At 40.5% G+C, this 19,089-nt stretch overlaps 2 protein-coding genes across 3 annotated transcripts; both read left to right on the top strand.

The window, feature by feature from the left end:
• Nucleotides 1–70: 70 nt before the first annotated feature.
• On the top strand, nt 71–5,495 carry LOC119901488 (ceramide synthase 2-like). 2 transcript variants are annotated; one of them, XM_038717077.1, is made up of 12 exons: nt 71–242; nt 743–788; nt 2,053–2,229; nt 2,406–2,523; nt 2,740–2,858; nt 2,950–3,007; nt 3,362–3,412; nt 3,509–3,601; nt 3,793–3,921; nt 4,672–4,778; nt 4,869–5,022; nt 5,157–5,495. In XM_038717077.1, the coding sequence occupies exons 3-12, from the start codon at nt 2,057–2,059 to the stop codon at nt 5,283–5,285; spliced, it is 1,131 nt and encodes a 376-aa protein (XP_038573005.1). In that variant the 5' UTR covers nt 71–242; nt 743–788; nt 2,053–2,056; the 3' UTR covers nt 5,286–5,495. The 2 variants fall into 2 exon arrangements, with proteins under 2 accessions (XP_038573005.1, XP_038573006.1); XM_038717078.1 differs by lacking the exon at nt 743–788.
• A 140-nt stretch (nt 5,496–5,635) lies between these two features.
• On the top strand, nt 5,636–10,627 carry LOC119901489 (cilia- and flagella-associated protein 161-like). Its single transcript, XM_038717079.1, has 8 exons — nt 5,636–6,025; nt 7,414–7,503; nt 7,599–7,816; nt 7,917–7,998; nt 8,765–8,800; nt 9,385–9,507; nt 9,684–9,757; nt 10,330–10,627. The coding sequence occupies exons 1-8, from the start codon at nt 5,966–5,968 to the stop codon at nt 10,514–10,516; spliced, it is 870 nt and encodes a 289-aa protein (XP_038573007.1). The 5' UTR covers nt 5,636–5,965; the 3' UTR covers nt 10,517–10,627.
• Nucleotides 10,628–19,089: the final 8,462 nt, after the last annotated feature.

The following is a 19,089-nucleotide window of genomic DNA, read 5'->3' as shown; positions in this document are numbered from 1 at the left end:
TGGGGCCTTTGTGGGTGCTTCCCAGCATTCCAAGGAATTCTTGCAGGTGAGGTAGCAACAATCCCACGCTCAGATGACTGCTGCAGCTTAAAACTCACAAGTGAAAATACAAAATGCTCCAAGGGCAGTTAGGGGTTTCCAGTGCTGAGCTGACCTTACTTTAAAGGCGTTGCTGCAACTACAAGGGTGTGATCACCAGAGCAGACAGAGTGGGAGGGAAGGATCCCATTGTTTCACACCAGGTGAGCGTCCACACGCATGCTCAAAATATTAACATGCTCACTGGTGCATGTTGTCTTGCACACAATGAGGTAAAGTGTACATATTAGGAAAGCATTAGCTCATGAGAAAATATTTGTCTTTTTTTTTTACTTTTTATTTTGAAGAATGGCCAACAATAGCTGAAAAAGTGAACATATAGGATCTATTAAGGGACTGTTATCTGACGTGGGTAAGTGCAGCACATGAGCTATATGTAGCAGACAGACTGGGAAACACAATGTACGTCTCACAGTGGGCGTACTGAAGGGAGTGTGTGTTTCAGTGTGTGTTTGTGTGTGTGTAAGCTTGGGCATGTACGTACATTAATGGATGGATAACAACAATAGGATGGATAGCAACAAAGGAGCCAATATGCAAACATTTAGACATTTGTAGGCATAAACTGTAAATATTCAAAATAAAGATCAGTATAGATTTAACATTTTACTATAGTTTAATTGGATTTCTGTATCCGCGTCAGATTCCCTGTCTTCTGTTGGAACTTGTTATGACAACACTGCTCGCAGGTATGTATGCTTGTTTTCCCATGCTGACTTATTAACTTATAACGAGGTTCAGGGACACACTAATATGTAATCATCATCTGGCATCACAGCAATATTTAAAGTTTTTGTTTAAACAGCTTGGATCACACATTTTTAAACATATACACATTCTAACTGCTCAAATAACATGTTTTTATCTACATTCTGTTACGGGCAGAGTCCACATGGGAAAGCACTATCTAATCTTTTCCTCCTTTAATGGCTCCTCACCCTTCTTTATCTTTCTTGCCCTTTGGTATCTATTGCAGTTTTCATCTCCAATTTACTCACTTCCTTCTTGATTGCACATCCACAGAGCAGCTGCACTGTCAGAGACCAGTAGGAGGTACTGGCAAATCATAGCAGTAGCCACAACTAAAAATTGGCACTGTAGATTCAAAACAAATAAGTGGTGCATTTCTGGCTGAGAATCCATGTGGACGGGAGCCCTAGCTGCCTGTGTCCAGTGTTCAGTTTATTTTTCAAAAACTGGGTTGGTTGCCACAGAATTACAGTGAATATGCACTACTTTGGCCAGCGGACATTGCTTTATACTAATTGGAAGAATAAATAAATCCACTTGAACAAATCTTTAATCTAGACTTAATCATTTTGGAGTGTTAAAATTAAGCAGTTTAAGGTAACTTTACAATAGAGCTCAGTAATAACATGGTAAAAGTGGGGTAATAGTTTTATAATAAAGAGGTAATAATTAAGTATTACCATGTAATTAAGTCTTAACCAGGTAATTCTCAACAGTGGGTAACCCTAACCCTAGCTTTTAGCATTATAATGTGGTTATTACCAATACTAACTTCAAAGAATTTTCATGTGATTTTGAAGGTGATACACTGATAGTAGCCTATAATATTGTGAAAACATCAACCTATATTACCTCATTATTAGCATTTATTAGCAAAGTTGCTATCTCATTGCTATCTTTATGTGTTTCCCCATTATTACCCTGTTACATAAATTTCAGTCTAATATTTACCAAATATTGCCCCTTGTTAACACCAAGCTATTACCTGCTTATTACTTAGGTAATTACGTGGTATTACTTAATTATTACCTCTTTAGTACTAAACTAATGTAAAGTGCCTCCCTGCTGGTGAAGGCAAACAAAATAAAAACTACCCATGTGGTATGACAACTTCACTTGTAATTTCTTTCATATCAGTGAACTAATGTTCTGTCTTGGAAGTGGATTGAAGGTACCTTTAACGTGTGTATTTGTGTTTCCTAGCATTATGATGCAGACAGTGAGTCAGTGGCTGTGGTGGGACCGTCTGTGGCTGCCAGCAAACGTCTCCTGGTCAGATCTGGAGGACAATGAAGGTCGTGTCTATGCGAAAGCCTCTCAACTTTACGCTGCTCTGCCCTGCGCCCTCTGCCTGCTCCTAGTCAGATACCTGTTTGAGAGGTGAGAATATATGAGTATGTGTGTGAAAGTGCCTGGTGTCAGTGAGCTTTGCAGCGCAATTGTCTGGTTTCAGAATACTGGGATTATGTTGCACAAGCTGCATGGAGCAAGACAAAGCTGTGCTGTGCCAGATCATTTGCTATGCAGTATGTAATGTTGTTTGTGTGCTGTTGCAGGTACCTGGCCACACCACTGGCTAATGTTTGGGGAGTGAGAGACAGGTTACGTCTCATAGCAGAATCACACCCCATCCTAGAAAAGTACTTCTGCAGCCAAGCACGGTTTCCATCACAGGTATGTTAAATTGGGTCATTTCACGACACAACACAAATGTTTGATCATGCTTATTATTGCTAAAATAAGATGCAGAGTAAATTACTTTATTTATATTTTTTGCCTCAAACACTGCTAATCAGAGAGTAAAACTTAATGCTGGTGTATAACGTCAGAGTACTGTGCATCCTGGGGTGGAAAGAGTGTAAGAATTGGATCGTTTCCTTTGTGTCTCAGGCTGATGTGAAGTCTCTGTGTAAGAAGACCAGTTGGCCAGAAAGGAGAATTCAACTCTGGTTCAGGAAGAGGAGGAACCAGGAGCGCCCAGGGCTCCGCAAGAGGTTCTGTGAGGCCAGGTGTGTGTGCTTGTGTGTGTGGTTATGCACTGATGTGGGAATGAGCATGCATGTGTAAATATGTGACATTACTGTTCTTGTCTGTCTACAGTTGGAGATGTGTGTTTTATTTGTTTGCATTTGTCTGTGGAGTCCTGGCTCTCTATGATGTAAGTACGGTTGGCCATTTCCATGTCGTTTCACAGTAGCTGTTTCTATTACAGGATTTGTCTCTTGTGCCAGTCAATTTTCCAGTTTGAATCATTTCACAAATTGTTTCTCTCTCCTTATTTTGTCTTTCTCTCCCTCTGTCTCGTCTCCCTGGGTGTTCTGCACTGATTTTGCTGTAATGTAAAGTGTGCAGACTTTTTTTTCGTCCTATCTCCTATGTCTCTCTGTGCTTCAGGGTTTTTCTCACACTCTGACAGCTGACATGCACGAGCTTGTGGCCCTTGTTGCTTTTTCCAAGGCTATTCTCCAACCACTCTCACACTCCTCTCCCTCTCTGTTTTTGTTGGCTGTAGAAACCTTGGTTTTATAATCTGAAGGAGGTCTGGGCAGGCTTCCCTAAACAGGTAAGTGTAGCCTTTGCCATTATGAACGCTTGTACAATATTACAGTATGCAGTATGATAAGCATCCATACACTGTGTGTGTTATGTGTCCATGCAGTCCATGCTGCCATCTCAGTACTGGTATTACCTTTTGGAAATGGGCTTCTACCTTTCTCTGCTATTCAGCCTCACATTTGATGTAAAACGAAAGGTGAGTGTAGTGATGTGTGCAGATGTATAAAATCAAAGTGACGTACTGCACTTATTCAAAAGGTGTACAGTAATTTAATCTCACCTAAATTCTTTATTCATAATGTATCATAAAAGGTGTGCATTTCTGCCAATAAATTGCGGATGTCTATGTGTCATATGCATAGATGTTTGTCATGTGTGTGTTTGTAGGACTTCAAAGAGCAGGTGATTCATCATATAGCCACGCTGACTCTTCTGAGTTTCTCCTGGATTTCAAACTACATCCGTATTGGAACCCTTGTGATGGCAGTTCACGACTCCGCTGACATACTGCTAGAGGTCAGAATGCAGTGCAAGCTAATCTATGTTATATGTTGCCATACCTTAGGCTGATGCGGTATTAGCAGAGAACTGATTTTGCATTGTCACAGTTCTGCAGCAACAGACTGACTTAAGAAACAGTTATTCCCTTTCATCAAAAAGTAATTTAAGATTGCAAAGCTGACTTTTTATGACTTCAAAGAAAAGCATAACAATTTGCCACTAGGGGTAAAAATGTGGCCATTAAGTTGCATTAGTTGTTTGATGCAGAGCCTATAAACTGCACTCAAGATGTCTGATTGCTAAAATTGCTGGAAGCAGGATAGAAAAAACCTTAACAAACATATATACTCAACTTTGAACCACCTGCACTGCCCATTCACCCTGCAATAACAACAGTGAAATGTTCTTTTTTTCATGCTAGCTTCACAAATACATAAGACATCCTACTCGGATTTACAGGTAGCAGTTGGTAACACAATTTAGATCGCTAAAGTTGGAGGAGGTTGATACTAGTGTGCATGAGACTTGGTGCTTAATTTTTATATTAAACAGCAGTTATCAAGGCAATATCACTATTAATTTCACAATTGCTGTTGATTGTACAAGTGTTCATATTATGTCCACCCCCTATTAGCATAGGAAAGAAATGTCCTTCTTGTATGGGGATTGTGACATGATTCAAACTAAATAACAGTAGCAAAGATGTCTGCTTTTAAACAAACAAAAAAAATGAACCTGATTCTTTTCCCTGTTTTTAACTCACAGGGTGCAAAGGTATTCAACTACGCCAAGTGGCACCAGACTGCTAACGCCATATTTGTGGTGTTTACACTTCTCTTTATTGTGACAAGACTTGTCATTTTTCCTTTCTGGTAAGTGCGTGAAATGGAAGGATGGAGCATGACGGCAATCTTGGTGTAATGTGTGAAAATTATTAATATTATGTGTGCTATGTTCTACAGGCTGATCCACTGTACGTGGGTGTACCCACTGGATGAGTTCTCTCCCTTCTTTGGCTACTACTTCTTCAATGTGATGTTGTTGGTTCTACAGATACTCCACCTCTACTGGGCTGCTCTCATATCACGAATGGTTTATAAGCTTATCTTCAGCAAGGTGTATATTCATTTATATGTAGGACATAAATGTATGAAAAGCATGCTAATTCTACAAATTACATGTCTTGTTGCTTCTCTTTGGTTCACCCTGATTTTTTTTCCTCTTCTCTGTGGCTTACCTTCATCCTGCAGCTGGAAGGTGACGACAGGAGCGATGAAGAGGAGGATGACAGTGACTCACCGAAGGAAAGAAACCACAAACTGAATCACATTAATGGCTCTGGAGCCAGAGGCCGGACCAACAGAGAAAAAGGAAAATAGGCAGCATGGACAGATTCAGTCTGGATTGCAGCTGTAATCCAATTATATGTATAAAAGAGTAAAAACACTTGAGCAGAGATTTCTTTTTAAAGGAACTGTGAAGGATACATAAACTGTTTGAGCATGGATGCGGGAATTCATTTAATTCAGACACTTTAACAACTTATCTTATTCTTCTCCTAATTAAACATAGAGGAAGACTCCTTTAAAGTGTTGTTTTTGCATTTTTGTATGTTGTTGAGAATAATTTATGATGATGATGATAATGACAAAGATGACATGTGAGTCCCATGTGTGTGTTTGGTGGGGCACATTAATGCAAGACCAAAGCACTACTGGGAAAATTATGTTTTTTGTGACTGTGACTTACTGTGTGTGTGTGTTTATTTTTTAAAAGCTGTATGTGTCTTTTTTTAATGAGTTCGTCCTGCTGGAGTGGGAAGCACAACGAGCAGCTCTATCAGCTGGCTCTGGATATCAAAGGACTGCAACAGCACGCCCCCTCGCGATAATCAACGAGAACTGACAGAAGATGAAACGTCAGTTCCTCTGTTACAGTCAGTTACCAAAGAAACCAGAACACAAACCATGCCGAAGCTACTTTAAACAGATAAAACACCAGAAGTTTAGCTTATTACCGTATTAGTACTCAGACAGTATTAGTCTGTAGTATTCCCAGAATGGCTTATCGCACAAATGTGAGAATCGGAAACTGGAATGAAGACCTGCGTTTACAAGAGGTTTGTTTTAAAATAAAGCTTAAGTTTGTGGTCGGTGCCCGTTTCACATTGCCGGACGAACTTTATGTGTTAAGTCATTCATCTTAGCTAACATTGCGGGCCTGCTTTTTTATAATTGCGAAATTATTATTGCGATTTCTAAACAGAAGTTTGTAAGTGAAGTTGTTTGCACATGCTCTTACATATTAATGACAGAAAACGGATTTAAAATGGCAATTAAGTCTGATTATCAGGCTAACGTTACCCACCTCAGTTTAACAAACCCCGGTAAGCCGAGCAGCGCTGTGGAAGTAAATAGTAAAAGTAACGTTAAAAATAATTGTTAAAATATTGTCACTTTTTAAAAAAGGTTAGCTGTTGGATTGTATTATTATTATTATATTATTAATAGTGGTAGTAAGTATTAGCTATTAAGTTACATTTGTTCTAGTGTGACCTACAGAAACAACCAATAGAAGAAAGAATAATAACCAAGGGGGTAATAACTAATGTTAACTGAATACAGTACTGAATTTTTACTGTACCCTACTGTTTTGCAACTACATTGTATCTTTTGATGAATAAAAGGGATGACAACATCAACAAAATAATTGGTTTTATGCAGAGCCAAATGTAGTCTGGTTTGTATTGTTAAATTGCAAAATCCTATTTACAGGGAAAGAGAAATGCTTTAGCCATTCAGTAACTGAACAAGAAAAAGGGCATAATTATTTATCATACTACCAGTAGGGGTTAAGAGCATGACTAAGATAACTGAAAATGAATCTAATAATGATACAATGATATTAAAGCTCAATTTTTACCTTTTTATGCTTTAAGGTTTAAAAAAAAGAATCCTATTCCACATTGTCCTACAGTATCATATGTAGCCTATTGTGTATTGGCTTGTTTCAACTCTTCGCTGAAGATATATGATGTTTACCATGAGTGAAGTTTTAAACCCAAGACTCCATGTTTTTTTTTTTACGACTGCACCTTTTTAATAGGAACATACTAGATGTCATGTCCATTATTTAATACATATTTCTCTCTTTTATATAAATATATTTCCCTAAATCTTTGGGATCTCTGTAAGAACTTAAAATAAGTTATGTGGGTGTGAACTGTAGACTAAGGTTTGAACAAAGTTTGTCTGCACGGCATGAGTTTGTCTCATGTTTGACTCACCCACTTGGCTAACTTGCTATTTACATGTGCATTAAACAATGACACAAGGAAACACTCAAGTGGGTAATAAAGTGTGTGTCTATCGTTATGCCAAGATAATGTTTTTAATAAAGACCCAACAATTATGCAATGATGTTGGTTTTTATTTGACCTTACAGTATACAACCAGCAGTGGTGGGGTCGTGGTAAAGAATACAAACTATGTGATGATGTTTTTGCAGGATGTGAAGAAAGAGTATATGGAGAAAAAAGAGAAGGGTGAGCTTGCTGCCCAGAAAGTAGACTTTCTCAAACAGAACATTTTGAGACCGGTAAAAAAAAGTTTAATTAAGAGCAACATTAACAACAATAACATCACAATGATGATGGGGATCGTAATGATGATGATGTTTGTTCATGTGTGTAGGTGAATCTCACTGTGACAAATGATGGAAGATTGCACTTTGGGGATGTTGTGATTTTGGTAAACATCGGAGGAGAAAACAGAAAGTGCAGTGCAGTAAGCATTAACGCAGACATTACCAGTTTGACAAAGATTCCTTCGGCTGGCATTCAAGCTCCATGTGGAATCAGTGCAGGAAGGGGTATCCAGGCCTGCACACGCACTGCCTTCATCATTACCAGGTACACACACAAACACACTTGAAACTACATCAACATACATCCCAACACATGTGGTAACACCCCCACATGTAAACCACCAATGCTGTTTGTGTGACCACAGTGTAGATGGCAGTCCTGAGGGATCAACTCTGAATTTTGAGCAAAGTTTTGCCCTGAAAACAACAAGTGGCTTTGCTAGGGGGGTAAGTGAACACACACACACACACACACACACACACACACACACACACACACACACACACACACACACACACACACACACACACACACATATATATAATCTAATGAACTACTTTACACAAAGACTGACTGCTATAAAAGGGGCTCTCCACTGATTTTACACATAGAGTTCAGTTTGAATTTCACTAGGAGTACTGCCTGTGAAAACAGTTGTGCAACAGCTGGGAAGGAATATCCTTAAAGTCTTAAGAAAATAACCGTGATGATTGGTTATTATAGATAAATGTTATCTCAGTTGGGCCTGGAGACTTCAGAGTTTTGACGTAAATTAAGTGTTACATACTGGGGGTATGCAGTTTTAAAGAAGAGGCCATTTTTCTAATAACAGATGCAACTGCATTGCATTATGGGAGGTATATAATAGGGACTAAGAAGTCAAGGCATATCTGCCTCAGCTTCTTTGATTTTGACCATTCTATTTTAAATCTGTCTCTCAGAGTCCTCAAACTTTATTGAAGTGCTATAAATTGGTGAATTATACTTCATATTTAATAAAAATTACCATCAGTTGTTCATGGCCAAGTTATGCGAATAGTATAAAGTTTTTGATTGTTTTAATAATTTGGTTTATTGAACAGATCTGTTCTTTTTTATTCCACTGGGACTTTACATTCAGTTAAAAACAACAATTGAGCCTATCAGGAAGAAAACCACATAAATCTCATGTGTCACTTTGTGTGTTTACATATTTACTCTTTCTTTCCTTAGCTTTTCTTGACGAGTGACCTGCGAAGTTTTCAAAAGGTAGATCAAGTTTTTATTCAAGATGATCAAGGAGAATACATTATACTGAACAACCACCAACTGTGCTGAGACGTTTTAACAAAGCAGAAATGTGTGTAAACTTACATGCACACTTAAAGGTACAATGTGTAAGATATGGTAAGAACTTTAGTTTAAAACATTCAATAAAACAAACGTACCTAACATTCTCAACATAATGTGAAGAAGTAACAATGTAGATGTCTATGTATTATGTTGCAGAGGTACTGAAGTTAGCAGCATTCTAACTAGCTGGCTAGCAGCCCATCCTGTCTTGTAATATCACTCTGTACCTCTAGATAGCTCAGGCCTCCCTCTGTAGTTTCAGCTGGGAAGTGTGTTTGAGCGGTGAATTTAAGTTACACAAGCTCTCTAAGTTTTTTTTAATTCTAATTAATAAATAAAATAAACTAACAAAATGTGAAGAAAGTAAATATCCAACTGATGAGTTGGACAAGTGGAAAATATTCTCACCTCTCACAACACAGAATGCAGCAGTTATTTTTGTCCTTTTCACTAGACTTTCTAATATTGTCAATCTTATATTATTGTGATTTCATTCAAAGTGTGCGAAGAAGTCCCGCCTACAGGAAGTAAACTTGGATGAGGGCGGTTCCTTTCGCTCATGGTGGAAGATAGTGCACTTTGACCCACAGGAGAGGCTTGAATATGAGGGTCAGCCTGTTCCTGTAAGTCTTTACTGTATGTTCAGGGTTAATTATTCCACCTGTCACAACACCAGTCTTTTCTGTTGTTTAAATGCTTATCTAAACACAGTATACAAAATACTTTGTTTCTTTTGCTTTCCTTCACCTCTGTTGTTTTGAGAATGTCCATGCAATTATCAATAGACTTTTTTTTACAGGCTAATGTGAAGGTGCTCATCATACACTGCAAGACAAACCAGGCTCTTGCTGTTCTGGATGATCAAGTGCTTTGGTACAGTATTTTCCATTTTCCTTTTAAAAGCAACTCCAAACCAAGCAGAATATATGCTTGTGTTAAATGCAATACACAGTAAAGACTTTTGATTTGTGTTGCTCTCATGTCTGATATCAACTTGGAGGCCCATTGACTTGAAATAATAGGCAAATAGGATCATAGGAATAATGTGAATGCAGGTCATCTTACTAAAAAGGTAAAGCCTGATGAAGCTTTTTTTTTCAAAATGAGTTTTCAGTGAGTTTTAGTGACATGAAACCCTGTCTCTACCCCCAGTCAACTCCATGGCAACTATGAGTTGTAGCTTCATAAGAATCAGCTTTCTTAACGCAGACAAAACAATCTTATGTACCTTCATAAAAATCACCAGTTTCCTATCAAAATGTTGCAGATATACACCATGTAGATTCACTTCTAATGACAAGGTAGAGTTTCGCATTTAGTTGTAGTCAGCTCTTCACAGCCACTTGTTGTCAAAAGATGAGGACCTCCAATATAGCAGCTAAAAGTCATGTTACAATGCCTGCATGCCTGCTGTCATTCTTTAGGTAACAGTTTTGTCCCTGCAGGACTACATATGGCAAAGAATACGAGGTGACGGCTCACACCTTCTTGAACTGCCACAAAGTTGAACAGGAAAACAACCACTGGATATTGTGCACCTCTGACCCTGCAGGGAATGGGTTTTTACTTCTCAACCAACTACAGTCAGCGGCTAACGACGAGGAGGTCACACAGACAAATTCTGGCATCTAAATCTAACACAATCTACACTCATGCTGTAACATGTACAAATAATGCAGGTAGATGCCACATCATTAACAACTAATGTTTTTTAAATAAAGATGTTTTTTTCTGTTTGGGTCACTGATTTTTTTCTCCTTGTGGAAAGACCTTCCCAGCTGGACTCCAACCAGGGCATTAAGGTTTTATGAAATGCATTAGCCAGCCAAGCTATGAGGAGGCTCTGTAGAAAGAAGAATTTGATATGTTTTTTAAACAAAGGAGGGGTGCACTACCATTGTTCTAGTTGGGCAATAGCTTAAGAAACTGAATGTGAAATTACACAGCATGATAATTTGGCAAGTTTACACTGCATTTCCCCTAGAAGGAAATTTATATGAGTATATGAGTGGATCATGCTGCTCTGCAGGCCGGGTGCTCGATTTGCTGTTATCAGTGGAGACTGTTGGCAGTTGGCTATAAACGTAAATGTCATGCAAAAAGGGGACTTATCTAGTTAAAAGGCCAAAAGTGCAGGTGCTTGAGCACCACCTTGGGTCTATCTGTGCATGTGGGTGAACTTCCTTGTTTCTTGTGTGATGTTCATAGCAAAGGATGTGTGTGCTTCTTTCTCTTGGGTAGAGAGTCTTGGTCAGTCAGTATTGCTCCCAGAATGGTTCTATCAGCAGTAAAATCCTATCAGGTGAGCTACTGTATGCTTTGAAGATAGGTCACAATTACAGAGCTATTCTGGAGGGTGACCTGGATGCTGGCAAATTAGGTGGGACCTCTTTGGAAGGCTCAGGCTCAGCAGAGTGCTGCAGCACAGGAACTGGTGTTGGGAAGGACACCGGCTTTGGAACCAGAAGCAGGTGTCGGTCGGGTCATCAAGAGGAGACCAGGATCCGTTGGCAACTCTTTAGTGCTAGGCATCGAAGAGGTCGAGGTGCTGGGAAACTGAGTCTCTGAGGTAATCTGGTATTGAGTCTGTGGTGCTGAACAGCTGTGACAGCCAATGTTGTCAGGAGCTATGGTGACCACGCCTTCTTCTGTGGCTTCTTAACAGACTAGGGTGCTGGCCGGAGACTAGCTAACCGAAAGCTATCACGCTTGGGCTGAAAACTGGGAACCTTGGGGTGAGGCTTGGGTGTTGATAAACTCTCTACAAATACATTTTTCCAACCAAGGCCTCTTTCTGCTCCATACTGGTGGCATTTTTGCAGTTGCCTAGAAGGCACTCCATGGTCTGAAGTCGCCTCATTGAGTTCAACCACAGAAAATGATTCGTCTGCTGGGTCAATTTTGGCTAGATTATTCCGTTACAGTATTACAGGTTGGACCCACATGCAGGACACAGACACGGAGGTGTGGTTAAGAAGGTTTATTGTAGGACTGTAGGCAGGAATGTGATGGAATGGAGACGTTGAATGGCTGGCGACAGCAGGAGGTAGAGGAGTGAGGGTGGATGGCGTGGGCAGTCTGGAGTTGCATAAAGGTTAGCGGGCAGGCAGACAGATGAGGAATGATCCTGAGGCACAAGGGAAAACACAGTTGCTGACTAGGAAACATGAAGAAACAAATCAAAAAACTAGGGAGGCCTGAAACGTGTGACTACCACTATTGCTGAGAGAAATGATGAACTTATTAACGGTAGGTGCACTGATGAACATGAATCCTGAAGCCGGGAGATTGTGTTGCAGGACAGGAACACACACATAAACATAGAGAACCTTGAGATGGCAAAAGACAAAAGTACTACCTCTCATTGGGGACTGTTGCACAACCCCAATGTTAAATGCTGTATATGTTATAAGTTATTGATTGTGTAACCAGACCATGGTGAATGTCCCTGAACTGATGGTCATGGTGGGTTTTTTTAGATTTTCACCCTGGTAATTAGGATCTAGGCATCTCAAAAATTCAGATCAGGTGGGACTTCTACCCAGGTGAAAAAGAAATATACTTCAGTAGCACTTTTTTTGGATGCACTTATCATATTTTAATTGTACTATACTAAGTGTGTATTAAATGTGTTATTTTGGAACAACTTAAAGTATGTTAAGTGTCATTTTAGAAATACTTAAAGTCAACTTTAAGATAATTGCAATATATTTTAATATACTTAGTTGTGTTAAAATGGACCTATTTTAAGTACCTTTACTGTAATTTAAATATACTTCTTTAAATTGAACTTAAAATACCCTTTTGTGCTATACTTGAAGAACAGTTTAAATATATTTTAAATGTGTTGCCTGAACATTTTTATTAGCATTTCAGTGTATTAGTAATTTATTACTAGTATACTCCAAGAGCCACTATTAATATCTTGGGAAGCTGCTTTATGAAACCATTCAGTATGAGATTCATTCATTATTAGTGCATTAAAAATACCTTGCAAAATGCACTTTTTAATAAAGATCTGTTAAAAAAATTTATTTTACAACACACACATAAAGACAACTAAAAACTTTTGTGTACATTACAAAAATAAATTCCTGTAAATTAAAAGGTACGTATCACATCTTGAGCATTACAAAAATAAATTCCTGTAAATTAAAAGGTACGTATCACATCTTGAGCATTACAAAAATAAATTCCTGTACATTAAAAGGTAAGTATCACATCTTGAGCAAAATAAATAATCAAATAAAATATAATCAGTAAAATGATGACATATGACCAGTATTACATAAAAATTACACTATACACATCCCATCATTAAGGTTACCCATGGGGGTCCTTCATGCGCTTTGGACACTCAGATGACCTCACGGCAGGCCATCCCACTTCTGACACCATATGCGTCACCCTGCCCAGATTTAAAGACAGGTCTACAGGATACCAAACATGCAACTTTGACAGCAATGCCAAAGTGCCAGGCTCGTTGGTATGGCAGTGCAAGGGCTTACTCAACTGCAGTGAAGGTACTTTGTCACAAGCATACAGTACAAATGGTGGAACCAAACTGAAACTGAAAAATGTCACAATCCTTATCCTTCAAGTGGAGGGTCGGTTATCTTTGAGTAGGACGCATTTTCTGCGACTGCAGACACTATGGGATTTGGAAACTGCTTTATCACACAGCATTGGTGGAAGGGAAAAGGAAATATTTTGTCTATATCAAAGCAATATTACCTCTAATTAACTAAGCTCCATTGTGTGATTTTTTTATTTTGTTTAAAGTTGCTGAAACACAATATGACATCATGTCTAACTGTTCTGATAATGCTAACTGTTTAGGTTCACCTCCCAGTTAATGCTCAGTTCTTCCATTACAACATGATCAAAAACATTACATAAACACTACTGTCCATTCAGCCAATTAAAATGTTATTAAACAGGTACAACAAATAACACAGACATTCAGACTTGCTTAACAACTGTGCTGTCTACATGTCATTTCAAATCAACACAGCAGTCAATTTGTTAAGTACAAAAGTAGCCAATTACTTAATGTATAACAATATTTATACTATTTTAATATAATTATTTTTTCACAAGAATATTTAAGAACATTTAACTTCTGCAGGGAGCTGACCGGATATTCTTCTCTTCTGTGTTTTTTCCCCATTATGTCTGTGGTGTCCACCTTCCAAGTCTGAGTCGGTAAAGTAAAACAAAGGAAACCTGAGAAACAAAATGATTTCTGGCCAAAAATGGCTTCCCTCTCACAGACAGTTAACACGTTCCTCCCTGTGTACACATGTGTTGTTTACAAACAGAAACAAGTATAGGCCAACTACATTATGATTTAAAGTATGCTTATTACTATACGTTGTTTGTTAAGTTAACATGTGCTGCTTCCTTCTTGGCCAGGTTACCCTTATGAAAGAACTCTGATAAAGGGGCATTATAGAGTTTCTAGCGGTGCGGTTTTAAGATTGCTACCAGGCGTGTGCTCATACGTGTGCTCGCTTGAACTCATGAGTGAGCATAATCCGAAACACAACTGCTTTCATACAGAAATCCCGCAATAAACACAGGAACACCAGCATGCAGGCTGTGGCTTTTCAGTCAGACATGTTCAGGCTCTTTTACTTCAACGTTCCCGTCTCAGAGGCAGATCAACACCGGCTCCGTAACGTCACGTCATTCAGCGCAGCTAGCCGCATATCGGCACATCCTCCCGGGAAAAAAGGCAAAGTGACAGCAGCTAGAGACAGGCAGGGAGACAGCTTCACACAATATACTGGAACTCAGGTAACCCCCTACTGCAACGTTACAATAATAGTTTTATCAGCTGCAGGTTGAACTAATCCATGCTTGTTACATGATCACGGTACATTTACTGCATTTAGCCGACGTGCTACAGCGTTAGCTCGCCTGCTGCTTTCAGTAACTATCTTTACTATCTGTGTATCTTTCACCGGAGGCTCAGCAATGTCAGGACAGCTAAATATATTGGATGATAACGACACGGGTAGTGAGTTTGACTGAATATTATATTGAGATTGTGTCACACTTTATAAAGAGACCGCGGTAAGTAACTTTACTGTAGTGTTAGTGCATGGCTCTTCCTCTGTGTTGTTGTCGCTGTGAAGATGCAGTATTGTATATTATGTGGGTAACGTTAGTCACAGCGAAGGAGAGGTGGAGGAGCTGTGTACCTGAGTATTGGTGAAACCACAACCCTAAAATAACGTTACGAAGCAAACAGCGGCAGGTCCTGGCTGCATCACTATAGGCTAACGTTAATAAACGAATCGCTCCACGTTAGCTTTTTACCATTACATCCTTTCTTGCAGGCTAAATAAACAGTGGCACACAGGTTAGTAACATGGGTCGTGTTAGTTTGTGACGTAATGTAGAAAGCGATGAAACTTTGCCCTGGACGACATTAGCAACTGCTCGGCGTTAGCCGGCGCGCTAATTTGACTTTCAGTTTCTCCAGCTTTACTAATGCTCACTTTATTCTTACTCAACATCATCTGAATCAGTTTGGTCTGATGGGCTATTTTGTATCTTTACATGGAGCCTGTGTTTTGCTGTGAGACGGTTGTTTTATGGTGTTAGTCGTTAGCTGCCGTGTTGTCGCTGTAGTATGAGAGGCTCCGGAGCGCGCCCAGGGCTGAATCCGACCCGTGCTGTGTCTCAATTTACGCAGTTCCATACTTACACTTACTATTTTGAGGTATGTTCACACTGTGAAGTATGGCAAACTGCAGTGGACTGTGAGTACCCGGATGGTGCAGTCATAACGGCTAAAAAGTTGAGTGTGGAATGGTGGACACTTAACCCTCAAACCGCCATTTTAGCTTTGTAGCGGAAGTGGGCGAGACCAACAACACAGGAGAAGTGGGAAGCAGTAGAGAGAGGCCAACAGAGTCTTTTACAAGTTTCATTCACTATCATCACTAAATACATACATACTTTGAGGTGAGAAATCAAACGTGTATATGTCGAATTGACAGTTTTACGAAAAGTGATGGCGGATTAAAAATGTGCTTGACCGTTTTCGGAGTTGAGAAGCTCCGCAAGTGGCGGCGGGGGAAGCTTACGCCAACCCGCAGGAGGAACGAGGCTGGCCAGCTGTCCACGCACAGAGCCTTCTACTCCTGCAGTCACACATACCGCTGCTGCCAACGCAGCAGAGACTCCAGCAACAACAGCAGAGGAAACCACAGCTGTGAGATATGTAAGAGTTAATGTAAGAGAAGTTAAGTTAATTCACATTTTTGAGGTAATTTACTAAAAATATATTTACAGTGTTTATTCAGTTCACGGCATTTTTTATTTGTATCACAGTTGGTATCTAAATCATTACATTTGAATCTGTAAATCAGCTACGATATTAAGCAGAATCTACCTCTGTGTTTTCTTTGCATTTACTTCAGTCTAACTCCTGCTAGCTCCTGATTGGTTAGTTCGGTCATGTGAGAGGGAGGAAGAGGAAGTGTTGTGGTTGTGACGAGGTGAAAAGTAAAGTGCTGCGTAAGAAAGTTATCCGTCTCCATCCTGTTGTTTTTTCATAAAGAGTGTTCCAACCACCTAACATCGAACCCCCACGTTACATTTGGTGGCAGCGGTGGGATGATTTTGTTGGTTTTTCGCATTTGGTGAGTTTTTATTCCTCCGAACTGGGGAGATAGTCACTTTTGCTACCGGGATTTTTTTTCTCACTCTTTGAGAGCACATGATGAACTGAACACTGTTAGTTGGAGATATTAAGGATTTCTGCAGTTTTTCTCGTTTTTTCATGCTTGTTGTGATTTTTGGGATTGGATTTTTCACACTATGTCATCTGATGAAGGTGAATCTGGGCAGCCTTCCGCTTCACAACGAGTGGATGATACGAGGGCTAGTACCATCCCATTGGCCCCACATGCTGTCTCCAGTGGCCTAAAAATTGATCTTCCGCCTGCTTTTAAAGGAGATGGGACTGAATCTTTCACGAGTTGGTCTCGACGCTTCGAAGTGGCAGTACAGGCTATGACTCCACCTGATGCAGATTTTTGTACAGTAATGGCCTCCATCCTCCCCACTCGCCTAGCTGACGCTGCATTTCTGTATTGGGACAGCCTCCCTCCTTTAACTCAGAAAGACTATGACTCAGTGAAGGGGAGGCTTAGAGAAGTTTTTGGGCCTCAGTACTCCCTGCCATTCTTCCAGACACATGTGAATGCTCGCCCTCGTAAACCAGGTGAAAGTTTGGATGTGTACAGTGCAGACATCACTCGTCTTGTGCTAGAAGCTTTTCCCAACTATGACCACAACGCTATAGAAGGTGAAAAATTTCGCCGTTTTGTTGCTGGATTAGATCCACTTTTACAGTCAAAAATCCATGAGATGGGTGCAGAGGACCTTGGGGACGCCGTGCGCATTGCCAGCCGCTGCGAGAGAGCACGTGCAGCACTACAACTGACTGCTGCGGGATCCATCCACGCACAACCTTCAGAACAGGTAGCCATGGTTCGTCTGAAACCTACTGATGAAAAACTTCTTCAAGCGGTTGAGCAGCTGACTCTTACTGTACACAGTTTGAAATATGAAGTAGAGCAGTTACGAGAGAAACACAGTTACCTTGCTCAGCGTGTTGACTCTAGACCTGATCGATCCTCCTCCAGTGAAGCTCGATACAGTACACGTAGTGGCTCTCCTTCACCATACCATGTCAGACAACACCCCAGAGACTATTACCCACCTGAGCAGTATTATGGTCGTGATCCCGAGTCCCGCTACGAACATTGTTCTCCTTCTCCTGTTCGTCAGAAATACAATGAGTGGAACAGCAATGACAGACGGGAACGCCAGCATTCTCCATCACGCCCATCCTACCAGTATCCTAGGTATAGTCGCCATGACGATGAGGACACTAACCAACAAAGACGCAGTCCTAGTCCAGCTCCACAGAGAAAGAGAGAGGCAAGTCCACAGACTAGGGGCACTGTCCGTTTCCAGTCTCCTGAAAGACACACCCATTCTGGCGTCAACCGACAGGGAAACTTTCAGTAGCTGCTGTTGAGGGGCAAACATCGGCTACTTGTTCCCAGCCCCAGAATGATACACCACCTTTGATGCCTGAGGACACTGACTCACAACTTGATGAATCTGCTTCTTCGAACATCCTTACTATTGTTGAAGGCATTGAAGTGTGCACTTTAATCGACTCTGGCTCTTTTGTCTCCATTGTGAGTGAAGATTTCCGAAACTCCCATCCAGCTTTAAGAAAACGCCCGATGACAGCCTCTTCAGTGCCAGCTCGCTCAGTCAATGGACAGCACCTGGACATTCTTGGCAAGTTAACCGTTGGGATCAGAATTGGAAAACAGGTATGGCAGCAGGAATTTGAAGTTCTCAGAGGTGCTTATCAGCCAGTCATATTAGGTTGGGATTTTCTGGTAAAACACCGTGCTCTCCTTGACATCAAAAACAAAGTATTGCAACTGTGGGACATGAGAGTTCCTCTATTGCCCAAAGGACATGAAGTCGCCGCCTGCTGTAATGTGTCTGTGCTAGCACCCACTAAGATTCCAGCTTTGAGTGAAACCCTCATCACAGCCTGTGTGTCAGCAGCTACCCCTGCTTCTCCTATGCCAACTGGCTATTGTGGTGTTCTCATGCCCAACCCAGCCTGTGACATCATTGTGGCGCACTCTCTCAGTGAAGTTCAAAATGGCACAACTGTTGTTCGAGTTTTGAATCCCTCCAGAGACGACATTGAGCTGCATTCTGGTCAACACCTTGGTGAGTTTCATTCAGCTTCCTCTGTTGATATCATGCCAGCTGGAGAAACATGCTGTGCCATCTCACCTGCACCTGATTCGGCCCTACCCATTCAGATAAATGAAACAAACCTGTCACCTTCTCAAGCCCAGTCTCTGAAGTCACTGCTTCAGAAATACTCAGTAGTATTCAGTAAACACTCAGAAGACAGAGGTCGCACAGGAATAATCAAGCATCGTATACGCACTGGTGATGCCACACCAATTAAACAGAGAGCCTACAGAGTGACACCAGAACAGAGAGCGGAAATACAAACTCAAGTGGAAAACCTGTTGAAGGCAGATGTCATTGAAGAAAGCTATAGTCCCTGGGCTGCACCTGTGGTTTTGGTGCGTAAGAAAAATGGCACATGGCGTTTTTGTCTAGACTATAGAAAACTCAAT

This window comes from Micropterus salmoides, unplaced genomic scaffold, assembly GCF_014851395.1.
Source record: "Micropterus salmoides isolate LMB-PRFRI ecotype aquatic unplaced genomic scaffold, ASM1485139v1 Ms_hic_scaffold_1330, whole genome shotgun sequence".
Taxonomy (NCBI): Eukaryota; Metazoa; Chordata; class Actinopteri; order Centrarchiformes; family Centrarchidae; genus Micropterus; species Micropterus salmoides.
Note: the sequence above shows the minus strand (reverse complement) of the source record. Positions and strands in the feature narration are given on the sequence as shown.